This window comes from Gymnodraco acuticeps, unplaced genomic scaffold, assembly GCF_902827175.1.
Source record: "Gymnodraco acuticeps unplaced genomic scaffold, fGymAcu1.1, whole genome shotgun sequence".
Classification (NCBI taxonomy): domain Eukaryota; kingdom Metazoa; phylum Chordata; class Actinopteri; order Perciformes; family Bathydraconidae; genus Gymnodraco; species Gymnodraco acuticeps.
This window is the reverse complement of record NW_022991022.1, coordinates 629,618-649,326: the sequence shown is the minus strand read 5'-3', so window position 1 is coordinate 649,326 and position 19,709 is coordinate 629,618. Positions and strand designations below refer to the sequence as shown.

At 42.0% G+C, this 19,709-nt stretch overlaps 1 protein-coding gene across 1 annotated transcript; it reads left to right on the top strand.

The window, feature by feature from the left end:
- The first annotated feature begins 6,499 nt into the window (after nt 1-6,499).
- LOC117559508 lies at nt 6,500-9,358 on the top strand. The gene is made up of 8 exons (XM_034236302.1): nt 6,500-6,775; nt 6,922-7,162; nt 7,313-7,590; nt 7,939-8,116; nt 8,284-8,360; nt 8,464-8,644; nt 8,804-9,046; nt 9,183-9,358. Exons 2-8 carry the CDS (start codon nt 7,138-7,140, stop codon nt 9,356-9,358), a joined length of 1,158 nt encoding a protein of 385 aa, XP_034092193.1. The 5' UTR covers nt 6,500-6,775; nt 6,922-7,137.
- Nucleotides 9,359-19,709: the final 10,351 nt, after the last annotated feature.

The window sequence follows — 19,709 nt, the reverse complement described above, 5'->3', positions numbered from 1 at the left end:
CAGCAATGTGTAAGATATGGCTAGTAATTGACCATTTCAACAGAATGTGAAGAGGTTACAGTCTTGAGGCCATGTCCAATATGTTTATGTTTTGTTTGATTAAATCTACTGAAATGAGCATTCAATGACTCAATTATTCTTAATTACTGCCATTACATCATGGGTTTGCATTGCAATATTAGAACGCATTAAACCCAACTTTAGTTCTTCCAAGTTGCGGGTGTTCATTGTTTAGAAGTCCGCTGTGTTTCATCCAAGCTTCCACTTTGTGCTCCGATAATGCTGAAAGTATCTGTTGTATGCTTTACCTGCTCCAGTAACAAAAGTGCAATTCACTGGACAGAGACAAGAGATAGTGGATGGATTCCGAAAAGAACCAGAAGATAGTCCGTATAGAGCCTTCAGGTTCTGATAATGATCAGGGACAGAGCTAGAAAGAAATTCAAAAACCTGAATAGAGCTAGAAGATAGCCAGTACAAAAACAAGAAAGACCAAGAATAAAGACAGGAAGGAGCCAAAAGAGTTTTGTTTTTTTAATATTCAAGCTCTTCTCTTAATATATTAGAACTTCCTATCTCAACATGTATCCTTTTATGTCAATTAAAAAAACCTTACATTTTTGCTGCCAATTATTGAGATTGTTTCACAGCTTTATCTTAAATATATAGACTTTTATCTTTACATATAGATTACATAGGATGAACAGCACGGTCCACTCTGCTGGATTCTGCCCAAATCTGCTCAAAAAGCATGCACACATCTCGCTTTATCCATACTACTGCAGTTGTATTGTTCTGGATTCATAGTGAAGTGTATTAGATGTAATGCACTCTTATTGTTATGTATTTAATATAAAGTGAAATACCCATAATGTCAGAAAAGAAAAGAGACTCACTTTAGGAAAAAGGTTCTGAACCAGTGAGAGTTCTTCATTTGCATATAAACATGGTAACATATTTAAAATTGTGACCAGTTGGTGTCGCCCTAATCCGTGTCCCTACGGTCCATTTGTTTTTCTTTATTACACCAGTAAGCGGAAGAGCGTCTGAGAGGTCTGTTTTTTTACCTTACTAAATAGTCTAATGATCATTGGAGCGAGGGGCGGGGCGAAACTTGCGGAAGTGATTTAAAGGAGACATGTCATGGCCACTTCCACTGATCATAATTCCATTGTTGAGGTCTACTCGAATATATTTATATCGTGCAATTTTCCAAACTCACATTGGTTTCTCATACAGAATCTCTGTAAACTACGTGTATTCACTGAATTTCACTCTCTGCCTTTAACGGCTCGTTGTAGTAGCTCCAATAGCTCCAGCCCCCACCCTACCTGTGAGCACAGTGTGCTCTGATTGGTCGGGACATTGTGAATCGCGCTGAGCTCCGTGGAGGTGTTGTTTCCTTGTTTAGCGATACACAGCGAAACACAGCCAAACTCATCCTGAGCACACACAAACTCACAGCCGAAGTAAAAACAATAAGTGTGGCTTGATATTGAGTAAGAAAAAGGTTGATAAACGATTTGAGAATGGGTCTGCAGAGAGAATTTCGCCGCGATCCCAACTGTCTGTTATCAGCCTGCAGCCAGGGCAGTAGAGCTGCCTGCACAAAAATAAATGATTAAATAAGATAAGGGAATAAAATAAAACAAGAAATGTTGATATTACATTACAGGTTTTTTGTTAGACGCTTTTATCCAAAGGGACTGTCATACTCAATACTGCAGACAATCCCCTAAGGAGCAATCTGGGATGAAGTGTCTTGCACAGGAACACAACAACATACTGACTGTAGTGGGGTTTGAACCTCTGACCCCCTGATCTGAACACCAACGCAGTAGTCCACTGCACAACACGCCTCTTTATATAAATACATTTAACAAAATGGCCAGATGGTGGAAGGTAAATACAGAATAATACATTTTAGTCTACAACACACATTATAATAATAAATTACATTTAAAGAAAACAATGCAAGAATTGAACCGAGTATCAAAGATATTTATTTATGAATAAATCTCAGCTCCAGAATAACATCCAGTCTATCCAACGTGGTCATGACTATCAATTACAACTTTTTATCCTGTGGTAGGAGGATGCAGAGAGAGGAAGAACCTATGTTTCAACCGATCAAAGAAACTAACATGGGTAAGAAGGGTTTACCATCAGGATATCAAACATTATTCACAATTGTAAATGTATTATCTCTGCCCAGGTGTTTGGTATTTGTTGTTGTCAGTCCTGAAGTATTACAATAACGTGTTATAGCAGAAAGTTTAATTCAGCGTATTTCTGGTATATTCATTTTTATGTCACATGATATATAGGATGTGTGTTAAACTTGAATATTCCTATAATGATGTCCCACTTTAAGTAGAAGTAGATTAGCGCAAATGGTCTTTTCTTCCACTTTTGTGTTATAATCAAAAGGTGGTTTTTGGCTATTTGTGAGTAGGTAAGGTACAGTACAACCTGTGATTTCTGCCTTGAGTAAAATGATTACCCGTTGATAAGTATTTTTCAGTGGTTCATATCCAGCATGCATTAGCTAAGAAATGATAAGGATGTTGGTGTGTTTCTGAATTGGGTCACATACTGTTAGAGAGACAATGGTCCTTCTGATTTATCAATAGATGTATTCATGTTAAGTGAGCTGACTTCCGGGTGGAAGGAAGTTCAGAGAAGGCCTTAGGATATAAGAACAGTTAACCTTTGTTAGTTAGCTAATCCTATGGATGTCATGAGACGATGACGTTTAAACCTATAACAAGTATAGCTTTCAGAGGAAAAACATGTGACATTTGTGTGATAGGCTGCATGATCAAATAAGTGTGTGTTCATTTCAGTGGCTATATGCTGTATAATTACTGCTCGACTATACCTGTGTTTGTGTTTTATTGATATCTCTCTGTTTTATTCTTTCATGTTATGAGTACTAAATTGCCACAACATGTTGGAGTAGTTGGCTTAAACAGATGTGTGTGTGTTGAAGATGTTTAAGAGGAATGTGTGTGCGTTAAAGGGGAATGGGTGTGCGTTCTGTCATGACGCCAAAGCATTGTTGTGGGACTGCTTGAGGGCAGACACACACACACACACACACACACACACACACACACACACACACACACACACACACACACAGAGCAGGGCTTGAATTAAACACAGAGACCCAGAAGTAAGCTACTTGTACTCACTACACAAGGCCTATTATGTGCAGAATCCCTCTCGCTTTCAGGTGGTTTTGATTGAGTGTCCACACGTGGACGTTTAAGGACTAAAAAACGATCAATTTTTCACTTTGCTGTTAGCAAATCATTTGGCGCTCTAGCTAACAGGAAGTCACTCAAGTGTCACAAAGTAATTTAGCCTATGGGTAGGTCAAAAATCGAATGGGTGCTGGCCATTGGCCTAATCATATCACCTGTGTTGGCTTTATGTTTTTGGTCAAAAATGTGTTTGTTTCACATAATAGCATTGATGTAATCAATAATGTTTCTAATTTAATTTAAAGGGGACCTATCATGCAAAATGCACCTTTGGACGTCTTTTATACATGAATATGTGTCCCCGGTGTTCCAGGGAACTCACCAAGTGTCAGAAAACACAACCCTCTCTATTTTCCTCCTTCGCCAAATCTCTAAAAAAGGGGCTGAAACGGATCTGAAAAAAACGGATCCAGATTTCAACACTTTCCTACGTCACAAAGAGACGTGCTCCGCTTATTGGTCAACTCTCCACCTATCAGGGGAATGAGCCACGGCCACGGGCATTGCCAAACCTCTCATTCGTATATAGGCTATCGGCAGGCTAAATCAACTCCAGTCACATCTGTGTTTTTGTCTGCTCTTGCCAGGATGTCTAAGCGAGTTAAACTTTGTGCTGTTGTTGGCTGCAAGACTCGAGAAGGGGGACTGCATGCAATGCCATCAGTGGAAAAAGAAAATAATCTGTGGCTAGACTTCATTTTCAAGGGACATGTGCCAGAAAACCACGGCAGATTTCTGTTTGTGTGTTCCAAACATTTTACCACGGACATGTTTATGAACTTCTCTCAAGTCCAACACGGATATGCCTCCAAGCTAATGCTAAACCCAGGATCAATACCAACCATCCGGGAGCAGGCCAGTGAGGACACATCCAATTTTGAAGCTGTAAGTTTTTATTTAGCGGTGTTTTTCCTGATAAAGCTATCTCTAGCTTGTAGTATGTAGCATGTAGCATGTAGCTTCACCGTATCAATGTCGCCTCAAACACAAATAGTAATCGGTTAGGTGTTTATATGTTTTTATAACATTTTATATTGTACGCTCCGCAGTCTTTGCTTTGTCTTTTATTTTAATTATCAGGCATTTGCTAACATGTTCAGACATACTGCCGTAATGGCGATCTGTGTGAAGGCTGTAAAGCCACGCCCTAGCCCAGGGGTGGCCAACCCGCGGCTCTCGAGCCGCATGCGGCTCTTTGCCTAGTTTCATGCGGCTCTTCAGTTCATATCGAATTTTATATGTGTGAGTTTGGGGGAGAGACACTGACTCCTGACTAGTGTTGCATGGTGTACCGATACTTGAAAGGTATACCGCGATACCCTGCCGTTAAAAACGTTACGATTCCTCCGTTTCATTAGTATCGGTACTTTAAGAATGACGGGGAAAAGTACTCCGGTGAGAAAGCGCCGTTTTAATAAGAGCCGTGTGTGTTCAGCGCTCTGCTTCCACTCCCTGCACTGCAGCCGTGCCTGCAGCCCCTCCCTTCTCAAGCACGCTCGAAGTCCCTCCCCTCTCAAGCACGCTCTAAGTCCCTCCCCGCTCAAGCACGCTCTAAGTCCCTCCCCTCTCTCGTGCACGCGCTAGCTGCCAGAGCATGTGAGAAAACCAGAAGCATGGCTGCAAGTGGGAGTGCAGCTGCCGCTGCGCCTCGGCTTGTTGAGAAAAAAGACGCCAGAAGCGATGTATTTTAGCTATATCTCTGACAGTGAGGGCAAGCCTACGGACACCATGAGGCCTGTCTGTGAGAAATGTATTAATTTTATTTAATACGAATTCTTGTCATTTATTTTATTTATTGTTCTCATTGTTTAAAAGTTTGTGTTATGGTTATGGTTCTGGTGTGAAATAAAGCACAATAATTACATTTAAGACTGTTTCCCTTTTTTTAAGAAAAATAATCGGAATCGCAATTATTGACTTGGTATCGAAACCAAAATGTTGGTATCGTGACAACACTGACAGTTAAACCTGATATTTAGTAGGTCTGTTAAGTATTGAATACTGATAATTCGGACGTAATTTGGCTGGTCAAAGTTGTTCGGGCTCGGATAAAATAGCTCCGTTACTTTGGTCCCGTGTTACTTTCGTCCCGGCTCTCCCTACGTGTGTATGTGTGGTGTCAGGTGTCAGTATGAGAGGATGACAGCGCGTCTAATTTTGATGTGGCCCAAGAGCCAATCACAATAATACCTGCAATGCAGTGAACCAATCACCTTTGAGGGGGGGAAAACCTATCGTTGATTAAACACTATCCAGTGTTTCCCCTACCATTGTCTTGGAGGGGCGCTGCGAGCCGCCAACGGAGCCCCGCGCCCCCCCCTGGAATTCAAGGAGTTATATATATAATAAATAAAAAAATCTATATATATATACCACCAAATTGCAAATAATCTATAACTACTGTCACTTTTCACATTGAACATGTGCTCTTTTATTAAATAAACTAAACGCTTTCATCTTAAGTTGTGAGTTTAGTGTTTTTGACCCTAAGAAACACTGATGCATTAATCAATAACAATAATCCACAGCTCCTCTCTCTGCTCCAGAGGATTTGAAAAATATATATCCCAATGCCACAAAAATGCATCAGTGACGTGGTTGAAATCTTGTCTCCAGAAAACAAAAAACGGAAACAAGCGGTATCAGTGACTGTGTGTTTGATGTGGCTCTTTGCAATAACATAGAAAAAATGTGGCTCTTAACCTCTGACTGGTTGGCCACCCCTGCCCTAGCCGATAACACAAGTATTTATTCTCCTATTTATTAGTATTTTGTATCCTCTAAAATCATGTTGAGTAAGTTATAATAACAAACGTAATCTTCTGTAGGTAAGTGCCGTTTTTTCCAGCGTTATATGTAAAAGCTTTTGTGATTGTAGTCTGTAAGAACGATCAGATCTGTAAGCTAAGCTACGCTACGCTAATGAGACATGCCGTTTTTTCCAGCGTTATATTTAAAAGCTTTTGTATGTTTACTTGTTTACGCACATGAATATAAATGGGGATGTGTTAGGATACAACACTGTGTGTATGTATGTGAGGGGGGACACACACCATGAGTAAAACAGAACTAAAGCCCCGTTGGTCTGTTGTTGTTGACGAGGCCTTACCTAGCAACAGGCTAATTAGTGGCTAGCACTCATTACAGTCAGTCTACTGAGCTCAGCCCCTCTCCAACACATCATCTGTATTGAGTCAGAAACACAGCATGCACATTACGGTTCAAAACTAACTCAGATTGGAAAAGGCTAAGCAAAGAGCTTTGCTAAATAGAGAGTTTTAGCCCCCATCTTTTGGGATTTCAGACGATATTTATCCAAATAGTATTTTCTCATCCTGAATACTAAATTGAGATGATTTTGTTTTCTTCTTTACAGGCCAGCACCTCACATGCTACCAGCAGATTACCTGTGATGACAGATTCTGCATGTCAGACTGACCCACCCAAGTACCGTACTGTTCGTACACAGCTATCCTCGAGGACTCTTGGTTCACATCGAAGTACAGGTTAGAAGCACGTTTTTCAAATGTTCTTTGGATACATCTTGACATTCTGATGTTGTAGCCTTTAATTTGTGTGCTTCTAATTGTTGTAAAATATTTTTGTTTTATCTTTTGTTTTGTTTTTAATGTCAAATACAATTATGTTACAGCTGTCCAGGCTAAAATTCCCTGCAGAAGCGTTGGTGTCGAAACACTTCCGTTGGAAGTGCCAGTGCCCTTTTTAACATCCACCCCCTTAAAGAGACCACCAAAGAGGCCCCGTGTGGATCTTGAAGAGGAATACGAAGATCCATTTGAGGGAAGCTCTTCTTTGGTGTTTTCCGAAGGCCAGGATGCAACTTATGATCCAGCAGAATCCATAACAAATGCTACAGAAACAACAGCCATGTCGTAAGTTACTGAAATATCACTATGTGTGAGTTTGTCTATGTATTGTATTTTTTGCTGTATATAATTCAAACATTGATAATAGGGAAACACCAAAGATCTCTAAAGCAACAATCTGTGTGATGGATCTTAACTTCTATTTTTTTGTTTTAGTGGTCAAGAACAAAACCCCCCCCCAGACGATCAACACATACATCGTGTATGAGACCTGCCTCATGGAGCTTTTTGAATCATGTCCTGTGTGCAAGCGTGTGTGTGATGTACAAACCAGAAGGATCGGTACATTCATATCAGTGCAGCAGCTGTGCCCCCATTGTCAGTTTACAAGAAACTGGAATAGCCAGCCTGTTCTTGGGAGTACTCCAGTTGGAAACCTGCAGCTATCAGTTGCAACATATGTCAACGGAGCATCTTTCTACAAACTTTCAAAGGTAAATTAACTGCAGAAGATTGTTTTGCCAATGTTTGAAAATGCAAATGTTGTTGTTGAATAAGATAGGACAAGGTAACAATAACAAGAGTGAGAAAAGGTGGGAATAGGGCACTGTTAGGTAACGACCCATGCTAATATGTAAATATATTTTGGGAGGGTGGTGTGGAGAAAGAGAAGAGATGTGAAAGGGGCACTGTAGAGTAAGCACCCCTAATGACATGTTCAGCTCTTTCCCTGTTTAAAAAAAGGGCAGCTCATTTGCACTTTCCAGGTTCTCCTCATTGACACATCTACAGGTGATCTTTGAGATTAAAATGTATTCTTGCGGTTTTCTTTCAACCATTAGGTCTTCAAAGCCATGAATATGCAGCTATGCAAATACAACACCTTCCGAAGGCATGCCAGGATGTTCATTGAGCCAGCGATGGTTTCTTACTGGCAAAAATCACAGGAAGGCATGCTACAGAAGCTCCATGCAGAGGAGAAAGTGATAGTTGGTGGTGATATGAGGGCTGACTCCCCAGGTATGTATTTTTTATATAATTCACATTTTACATTTCAGAAAGGGGTTTCACTATGTGTGATTTGTTCAATTAATGGTTCCTGAAAAACATATGCTAAACACTACAAGCAAAAATACAAATTCACCATCCGCACAGAAAAGTAATTACTGTAAAACATATTTTCACAGGCCACTCTGCAAAGTTCGGAAGCTACACTATGATGGACCTGAAGAACAACAAAGTCGTTGACCTCCAGTTGGTTCAGGTAAGTGGGGTGAAATGAAATATCAATGTTTTTTTCTTTAACACTGTTTGCACGTTATATTTAAAATGTGTGTATCAATGGTTATTTGTATGTGTCATAACAGAGCAATGAGGTTGGTGGAAGCTACCACATGGAGTTAGAGGGCCTGAAAAGGAGTCTGGAGTTGTTAAAGGAACGTGGTGTGACTCTGGACTGTATTGTCACGGACAGACATCTGCAAATTCAGAAATTCCTAAGGGAAAGCAGCATCACCCAATTCTTTGATGTGTGGCACATAGAAAAAGGTATTTTTCTTTATATTAATTTCCATGTAAATAAATCGATTGTAAATACAATCATTATTTTATTTAGACACAAACCCGGCTTCCTACAATCACATTAGTATAATAATATTTTGAGTAAACTTGTATGTATATTAACTACATGTTAAATGTATTTATTAGGGATTTCTAAGCAACTGGAGAAGGCTGCAAAAAAGAAGGACTGCGAAAAACTTCGAGGGTGGGTGAAGAGTATAAGAAACCACATATACTGGACTGCAGCAACCTCCACCACCGGGCCTGAGAGAGTGGCCAAATGGACTTCCATCCTGAACCACGTGCAGGATATCCACTCTCATGATGACCCCCTGTTCCCCAAGTGCCTTCATCCACTGCGCATTGCGCAATACCAATGGATGGCTGCAGGTATGTTGTTCATAAACCATATTACATTACTCCTCTATAAATATTTGTAAGGGACAACTACTGAATACAGGATGTTGTCAGACACAATCTATAAAGCATGACAATTCAAATATGACTTTGATTTTCAAATTCTTAGGAACGCCGGCCTTTCACAAGCTGGAGACAATTCTCTCAACCAAGAGGATTTTGAAAGCTGTGGCCAAACTCAGCCCACACCACCAGACTTCATCTTTGGAGTCATTCCATGCCGTCATCCTGCGCTTTGCTCCAAATAATGTTGTGTTTCCATTTCTTGGAATGTTGTGCAGGTAAAATAAACCATAGTTACTTACTAATTAGTGACAATTTGTACATCCTTTGCTATAATTTACATTTTTGTTTTACTCATGGCGGAAATGAAAGACTGTACCTGGCAGCCCTGCACTACAATGAAAACGCTGAGCGTGCACAAGCCACTACATCCACTGGAAAGCCTCTGTATAAACTGCAGTTCCCAAAGGCCAGGAAGGGAGAATGCAGAGCAAAACCAGTAAAGACTGACCCCACATTCTGTAAGTGTTTAAAATATTTATTATACAACTATTTACAAATATAAAATAAATAAATTAAAAAGAACTTTCAGTTTTGTACATGCATATACTAATGTAAACCACATTTTTTGTTGTGCTTTTTTTAACATTGCACAGGCTACGTGGCCAACTTGATGGACCTCATCTTCGACCAAGTCTTTGTGGACCCTGCACCATTCACACAGGAGCTTCTGAAGATACCCATCCCAGAGGACCTGTGTTCCCAATATGAGCGACCTGACAGGGAGGAGGTCATCTCCGGGTATGCTATTCGGTTCAATTTGGCTGCTGTCTGAACCCAACATAGATATTTCGCGGATCAGGAAACTCTCTGCGAATCCTGAGGACAACGCAGGCCGGAATCACCACTCTGATCCTGCGTCCAAGGAAGCCCCAACACCAGCTCACAAAGCTTCTGTAGGCTAGATACCTGTGACGCCTGAAATCATTAAAAAATATATTTAGTGTCATTTATATATAATACAAGTACATTTAGTTTTTTTTTATGGGTTCAAAGAACCGTTCATTTTGACAATAAAGTTCAGAGTTGATATCAAATGTGTCGTGATTATTTATGTTTGGATGGGTAAAGAATATTCTGATTTCAAAAGCATAAGGTTGTGTGTGGACTTTTTTTGTCGTACACTTGGGTGTGTTATGCCATTGCTGTGTAATAATATATATATATATATAATAGTACATGTACAATGAAAGATTGCATAAAGCCATATACACCAGTATTTATTTCCATGAACAATATTAGCATTCGTTTTACAATTTCAGTCAAAACAAACAAACCACTCACTGCTCTATTTGCCTCAACTGTAGTCCACCATGTTCAGCTCTGTAAATATTAAATGCATTCTGCAGGGAGAACACATTCAGGCACACAGGCTCCAATCCAGGATGGTCCACCATACAGTTAACAGAGTCTTCAAGTTCCTGCATCCGTCTTGACACCTAGTGTGATAAAGATATATTGAATGACATGTTAAAAATGTATTCTCTAAACAGACAACTTAGTGAAGCTATCAAAAATGTTACCTGTGGTATCTCCATGCAGCACACATTCTCCGGTTCAGAAGGCATCGTGGCGCAATTTGCACATGTACACCTGTAGAAAGAAGTCAATAACTGAACTTTTAAAAACACATGAAACTACACACATTGCTGACAACTGAGGTGTTGTTGGAGTTATACTTTTTATCACCCTAAGTTATTGAACTTTCCAACGGTTGTTGCACGATGTTGGAAGAAAAGGACTGTAAACTATTAATAAACGCAATGAGGCCATTGTATATATGCTGAAAATATGATTGTCTCCCTTTATAAATATGTATTGCTGTTTTTGCGTTACAAACTATAAGTTACAAACTGTACACATTGCATTCTTGCTAATTAGCCAACATATGAACGGAATAAGTAGCAAGCATCGTAACAGAGTACAATAAATAGGGACAACAGCTTGTCAACTAACCATTCAGAAACGTCCTGCTGCAACCGAGATGTTTCCACCTCCACCAAAACCTCCGCTGCTTCAGGGTCAGTCTCTGGATCAAATTCATAATATGCTTGAACACATGCATTGCTCTGAGATGACATGTTTATTCCACACGTAATCACAGCAAGCATGGTAACGTGACTCTCGCCGGCGCATGCCCTGCTCTTCTGCAGGGGGGCGTGGTCAGCTGCTGCTCAGAATTTTCAAAGACAGGCTTGGAATAGAGCGAAAATGAGCGAAACGAGGCATGGCTAAAAAATGATCCGTTTGGTATTTTGAAAAATAAAATGTATAAATATACCTTATATAGGTATGGTCATACACTATATCATTTAAATATAGCATGATAGGTCTCCTTTAATAAAAATAATAATTTTCGAAAAAAAAAAAAAAAACACATATTTATTGGGGGTGCTTAGGGGGTGCTTTGGCAATCCTGGGGGGTGCTTCAGCACCCCCTAGCTCCCCCCTGGCGCCGCCCCTGCTCAAGACGGGTAACATTTAACACCTTGGAGCGCTTCTCTCCGCCATCCCCGCCGTGTGTTGCTGCATGTAGCAGCCGCGTGTGTGTAAACTTCCCCCCCCCCCTCGCACACAGACGGAGGAGAGAGAGATCCCGTCTCGATTGGAAAGGTCGAAAAAACACCGACCTTAGACGCATTTTTTTTGTCTTTTTGCATGTTAGAAACGAGTTGGCGACACTAAGACTGCAAGATAATGTTTTTGTAGCAACAATACATGACCTTTCTCTTTCTCAACTCGCTACTTGGAGGGAAGTCGCTGTCATATGCCTTGTGAACACTCCGATAATGCCTATCCACGTTACCTTTCTTTGGCAGAGCGATGCTTACTTTACAAATAAGGCAAATAACCTTTGAATGTGACATCCCAAACAAATATTCTTCCTCCCATTCTGGGTGGAAGTGGTATGTTTTTAGCAGTTTTGTTTTGTTTTGTCTCTTTTTTGTCTCTTTAAAGGAATGCTCCACTCATTAGATAATTAATCAAAACGTCAGTATTTAGTGAAACATTATGTTTAAACCATACCCTGAAGAAATCAGTGATATTCCCCGGTAAATAATGATTTTATAGCTCTTTTTTTATCAAAACCTGTATATTCCGTCAGGCAGCTGCCATTTTGGCAATTTTCAGTAGTCACGTGATGGTCGTGACGTCATCCATGCGTTCACTTTGTAAACACACGAAAACATGGCGGAGTATTTGAGTATTGTCAGGGCCCCAGCACACATTTTAGAACATTTACTGATTTAAGCTAGAGAATTAAAGCAGTCTGGACAGTCTGAGAAACGTCGCCGGACAATTACAAAGACTAGATAATTCCAAAAGATCCCTATCTACAAAACTTCAAATTCAAATATTGTATTAATTAAAAGGCCAACTACAGGCAAACAATACAATTGTGTATATCATGTACTGCCCAAATAATATAAAATAAAGTTTTCTAAAAAGGCAAACAATACAACCCCAATTTAGGCCTACTTAGTAGATACAATGATTTTTATTACTAGATATGTATGCATGTAGTACCACCCTTGCTAGCGATTCCCTCTCTAGTTTAGCATACTCAGCCTCGTTGTCCCTGGCCCTAGAACCACGATTTTATGGGGCCGGAAAAACTGCGGAAAAGTACCCGCTAGCCGGTACTACGCGATATGGAAAGGCCACCAAAAACTGGCCTGGCCTGGACGCTAAAGGACGTTTAAACGGGGCTATAACAAGGGTTACCATACGTAACCCGACGTTATATCTCTCACAGGCTCCACCCTCTACTGGACTCTATGGGTACAGTGGGTGGAGCCGCGATGTATACGCGCACTGTCGTCCAACAACAATATTCCACCCTACTGCCCCTGACCGGCTTTTATGGTCAGCAGCTGCTGCCCCACATTCTCCTTTTACCCGGTTGTAACCGAGGAGAAATCTGGGCTGTGGCTGACAGAGCACACCCTGCTGCGCTTACCTTGCAGAAAGTGTGCTCAAAAAACAGTGCCGGGGGACCCCCCCCCCCGCCCATAGACGGATGGGGAGAGCCCCCTCGGCCCTGAATGGGCTTACTACACGCCTGTTGCTCCGGACTGAAACTGTCTTTTCACCGACATCTCTTCATCTGCACTAGTGGCCGTATCAAAGCCGTGATTGGTCAGATGTTGATTCATTGCAACGGTGTCGGGTTACAGACGTCACCTCTCACTCTCACTCTTGCGGGGGGTGTGCGGAGAACTGCGCACAGCAGCTGAGGCCCTCTGGGCGGGGCCCCCTGCGCAAGGCGGGGCCCCATGCAGCCTGCGTGATTGGCCTGTAGGGAGGGGCGGCCCTGCATGTACATGTCAAAATTCTTCCCAAAGGTCAAGGAATACCATGATCATAACACCAGAGGGAGCTCCACAAATCATGTGAAACCCAGATTTGGCACAAAAAAGGGGGAATACACGTTTCGCAATTATGCCACATCAAGGTGGAACGCTCTTCCCACAACTGTAAAGGAAAGTAAAACTATACTTACCTTCAAAACCTCTCTTAAAGAGCACCTTCGGGGGAGAGCATTGCAAAACTGGCCCCGGTAATGGTACAAATCTCAACCTGTCGTTCAATGGACAGCTTCCCCCCCCCCCCATCTATGTATATACTCGCATTTTAGACTCTGTTACTAACTGTATATCTGTAGACTTGGTATGTCTTAAATGTTCGGTTAGGATGTATTAGAACAAAATCTAAAATGAAAATTGTAAATAAGCAATCTGTGTGTAAAAAAACACCTGTATGTAAATTGTAAATCAGCCATCTGTATGTCAAATATGTCTTATATGTCTTATATGTCTTAAATGATATGATGAATTGGAAATGGGGGAACCTGATGTAAACAAGACGAAAGTCTTTCTCTGGTCTGCATCCCCTTAACAATTGTATGTTTTGAGCTGTACTGTACTGTACCCAATATACAAGCTGTTAATAAACTTTTCAATCAATCAATCAATCAATCAATCAATTGACCCAAAGAGCCCCTCCGTAGACACGGGGGCTCCGAGGAGACACCACTGTGGCCAAGGAAATCACCCGCCCTGCTGCAGCGGCAACGCCATGAATCAGATTGTTCATCTGACCTATAGCGCGGTCCGAATAATCGCTCCCCTCTTGAGAGAGGAGGGCGGGGGCGACTGCCTGAGGGGTGATCAGGGAGACGCCCAACACGCCGAGATTGTTTGCTGCAGCCGCCATCTGCGTACCGAGCTTTAACATCTTGTCCAGATATTCCAGTATGTCTCGGTCCCGGGGCAGCGGGGGCGGCTGGTTGGGCGGAGGGTAAGCGACCCCTGCCCCCGCAGATGGGCCGCCAGGCTCTCATCAAGGGGGGGCACACCCGAACACGCTGTGTCCGCGCGGCCCTCCACCCTGATGATGCCTGCCATAGCGGCTACTGGGGCCTTCGTTTTAAATGGGTGCTGCCATGTCGCCTCCACACACCGCCATATATCAGGCAGCTGGGGCGAAACGAAGGTCGGCTGTGCTGGATGCACCGGGCCGTAATACCCCTGTCTCAGGCGGCTTATAGGCCTCGGTGGCAGCGGTGGGGGGAGCTGTAGGCCTACACGCTCCGCCGCCAGGGTCATTACCGCTGGGAAATCCCTCCGCGCAGACCTGAGAGTCAGACCTCCAGACACCGAGGCGTCCTCGTCCTCCTCCTCCGGAATCGGGGTTGACTGGCCCCACGGAAGGGAGAACCGGAACGGCACTTCCTCCTCTCCTGACTCGCCCATCTCGACGACGTCGAGCTCCGAATCCTCCACCTCCTCCTGCGGGGCCTCCGCCGATAGGAAATGCTGCCCACGATGCTCACGTGTGAGCCGAGGAAGCATCTGGCAGTCTGAGCATGCCGGTGTCGGGCTCATACAGCTCACGGCGTGGTCAGGCCCCATACATAGGAAGCAGAAGGGGTGTGGATCCGCTCCCGCGATCAGGTTAGGACATTTCGGACAGGTCCTCTGGTCAAGAACTGACTCCATAACTCTCTATTCTCTCGTCTTTTTAAGCTCCGTGAAAACACTTCCGCCGCTGAAGAGAAAAGGATGATAGTCAGGAGGTGAGGCCTCCTTTTATACGGTGTGATGCGCGCGCATTCAGGTAGGCCCGCCCAAGGCCGGCTACGTCTATAGAAGTCTCAGTGAGCAGGGTAAGGTAGTACCCATAGAGTCCAGTAGAGGGCGGAGCTTGTGAGAGATATAACCTTCACCCAGGTATGTAACAGCTGTTCTCAAATGAACACGTGAAGTAAAGTTTAATATTTATAGTTTTATAGATTTATAATGAGTTATAATGAGAGGTGATCAACGTGAATGCTCAGGTTCCACCTTAACACGCAGACACGTTGCTTCACCATGAGCATAAACCTTTATATATACAGTCTATGGCAGAAACACTGAAACTCTGAAACTCTTGTTAAGTTTCTCCATTGTTGTGTACAAACTGGATAACACGCGGGCTTTTTGTTGTTCTTCAGGAGTTGATCTGTCTCTGCCCCTGCCCCCGCCTCGACGTAAGCGTGACGTATGTGGTGCTTTTGCTCTGGCCGGACAATTTTTTGGTGCTTGAAATGAACCGGATTCCGGAGCTAAGAGGCTGCTCCGCTGCGGTGTGAAGAGGAAAACCCGGTGCTTTTCAAGCTCCAGCTCCGAACCGGCCCTGAAACACCGTTGGTGTGAATGAGGTATCAGAGTAGTCGTCCGTAAACTTGAAATGTTCGCTGCATACATGCGCCTGTGGATCTTTCGGTTCGGGCCGAGCACATTTCGCTAGCCACTGCCTCCGAACGTACTTCCTACGCTTACCTTTTGGCAATAGATGGAACCGAGCATTCCGTGGATTGTTCCTATCCGAATTGTGGCAATGTTTCGCGATACAATGAGGCATATTTCTATAGAATTGAGAGAGTAACTAGAGTAAACAACATGAACATCAATTTGTCCTCGACACCAAACGCATAGTTTACGTCACTTCCGGTAAAATGGCGCCGCCCACAGGGTTGATGTTATTTCGGTGATTAATCCATTTAAAATCACTGATAACGTCATCGGATTAAAAAAAAAAAAAAAAGACTGGCAGAGACTGGTCTGTTTTATCGGATGATAATTATTTAAAAATGCGTGTCATGAGCATTCCCTCCCTTTAACTTAATTTGAGTTTTCCCAGCACTTGACTGATTTTGTATCGCTTTGCATTCTGGGTTAACAGACTGGAAAGCGATAGGTCGCTTTTTCTGTCAATCAAGTAAACTCCTGAATTAAGTGGCAGGGAGGCCAAGGGAGGAGGGAACAAAACCTGTTGTGTCTATTTTAACGGGGCTGGATTTTTTTTTGTATGAATGACTCGCGATCTACCAGCATTGCCCCCGCGGTCGACCGCGGTCGACGTACTGGGCACCTCTGATCTACAGAGATCGGGCTCAGAATAGACCGGAAACTATTCTTTTACCGTTCAGTTTGAATTTCACAATAAAGTTAGTATTAATATTTAGTTTTGAAATTATTGTTTTTTATTAACTACTAGACCGCTGGGTCATGTTAAGACCATCTTTTCTGTGTTGCTGTGGGTTTTCTCCATCGCTTTTGTGTTACAAATATCAAAACAATAACTAAATATATCCGTCGTAAACTAAACCAGAAACAGTAGTATATTTTATTTTATTAACACTGTAAACTTGACAGCTTTTGAACCCAAACCACCTACTGGTTAAAGCACGTTATTACACGTTTAGAGTAATGCAATGCAGGTAGATTGTGTTGCTTTTTAATGACTGTTTAAAATGCCTTTTTCTTAATGTCTTTTATTATTATTAACTACTTGTTACTTGTTGCTAGGGACGCTGCAATCGATATTATTTCTGTTATGTTGTGTAACTGTTCAATGGTGTTATTTTTATTGCTACCCCCTTCCCCGTCAATGTATAGTGTTGGTCCACAGCGCAAACGTATTAGTTTAACAAAATCCACATCTAAAATTGTGGCATAGATAGCCTACGTTATTTTCCCCTGTGCAATTCTCCATTTACTCAACAATAACACATAATTATCCTTGTGTTTATTTATTTGTTTGATTAATAAACACAAGTTGGAGTCCGTCAGGACCGAGGGTCGGAGCAGCTCATTTTCTTTAGAGAACATTACACCGGGAAGTAAGTATTCTCTCCACTTCGCTTGACAAACCCTGTGATAGTCCTCAAGCTCTGTGATTGGAGAGTGTGCTCCGAGGGTTACGCCGAGCGTCGAACAGCACTTGAAATGGGATGGAACCACGGCAGACTGTCCAAAACTGGATTTGAACGGGTCCACTGCGTCCCCCCCTCCCCCACCCCGTCCCCAGAACTACACATGCTGGCTAATTTCTCTTCCACACTTGCCCCTGCCAACATCTCAGTAAATGAGCTAGTAGATCATTTTAATTCAAAAATTAAAAATGTTATAGATGCCATTGCTCCAACTAAGGTAAAGGAAGTGTCTGGCAAGAAAATATCTCCATGGAGAAAGGCCATGACCGTGAAAACAGAAAAAAGAGAATGTCGAAAAGCTGAACGCAGGTGGCGAAAAAACAAATCTCCAGGTTCACTTTGAAATCTATAAAGAGAGACTTGGCCTTTATAATTTGGAATTGAAAAACGCACGACAATCGTTCTTCTCTGACATCATTACCAAAAACAAAAACAACGCACGTGCCTTGTTTGCTACCGTCGACAGACTAACTAACCCCCCAGTGTCAGTAGCCTCTGAATTTCTATCCACCAGGGCGTGCAATGATTTTGCCTCCTTTTTCACTGACAAAATTCAGAAAATCAGACAAGCAGTCAGTGCCTCTGCATCAGGAACAGCAAATGTGTTGTCCCTATCTCCACTTAACATCAATTCAGACATCATGACATAATTCCATCAGATTAATGATAAAAACCTAGAGGACATTATTCAACTTCTGAAATCCTCCTCTTGCTGCCTTGATATTATTCCAACAGGATTTTTCAAAGATGTTTTGCCTTGCATGGCCTCAGATCTACTTCATATAGTAAACAAATCTCTTCACTCAGGTATTTTTCCACAGGCCCTGAAAACTGCAGTCATTAAACCGCTCTTAAAAAAGAATAATCTAGATGCTTCAGTAATGAACAATTACAGGCCATATCAAACCTGCCATTTCTAGGTAAAATCATTGAAAAAGTTGTTTTTCAACAGTTGAGTAATTTCTTGCATTTAAATGACTGTTTTGATGTGTTCCAGTCAGGCTTTCGTCTAAACCACAGCACTGAGACTGCTCTTGTAAAGGTCTTTAATGACATCCACTTAAACACAGACAGTGGCAGAACTTCAGTGTTAGTATTATTAGATCTCAGTGCTGCGTTTGACACTGTTGACCACAGCATATTACTAGACCGACTGGAGAACTGGGTGGGACTTTCGGAAACAGTTCTGAATTGGTTTGAATCCTACTTAAAGGACAGAAACAACTTTGTTTCTATAGGTAAATACACATCTGAGTTGACAAATATGACATGTGGGGTTCCTCAAGGCTCCATCTTGGGGCCTCTTCTCTTTAACATCTACATGCTACCACTGGCTCAGATAATGAAGAACAACAAAATAAGTTACCATAGCTATGCAGATGACACACAAATTTACGTAACAATTTCACCAGGAGACTATGCTCCAATTCAAACACTGAGTAAGTGCATTGAACAAATCAATGACTGGATGTGTCAGAACTTTCTCCAATTAAACAAAGATAAAACTGAGGTAATGGTTTTTGGAGCCAAGGCAGAACGTATAAAAGTTAGCGCTGAGCTTCAGTGTGCAATGTTCAAAACAACAGATAAAGCCAGAAATCTAGGTGTAGTCATGGACTCTGACCTGAGTTTCAACAGTCACATTAAAACTGTTACTAAATCAGCCTACTATCACCTAAAGAATATATCTAGGATTAAAAGACTAATGTCACAGCAGGATTTGGAAAAACTTGTCCATGCTTTTATCTTCAGTAGACTCGACTACTGCAATGGTGTCTTCACAGGTCTCACTAAAAAATCTATTAGGAAGCTGCAGCTAATTCAGAACGCTGCTGCTCGAGTCCTCACTAACACTAAGAAAGTGGATCACATCACTCCTGTTCTGAAGTCTTTACACTGGCTTCCTGTGTGTCAAAGAATAGATTTCAAAATACTGCTGCTGGTTTATAAAGCACTGAATGGTTTAGGCCCAAAATACATTTCTGACCTCCTGCTAAATTATGAACCATCCAGATCTCTCAGGTCTTCAGGGACTGGTCAGCTTTCTGTCCCCAGAGTCAGAACTAAACATGGTAAAGCAGCGTTCAGTTATTATGCTCCAAATATCTGGAACAAACTCCCAGAAACCTGCAGGTCCGCTGCAACTCTGACTACTTTTAAATCCAGGCTGAAGACTTTTCTTTTTGTCGCTGCTTTTAATTGAACTATTCATATCTTAGACTGCACTGTAACTTTTATCCATGTACTTTTGCTTTTAATGTTTAATTGACAGCACTGTAACTTTTATCCATGTATTTTTTCTTTTAATGTTTA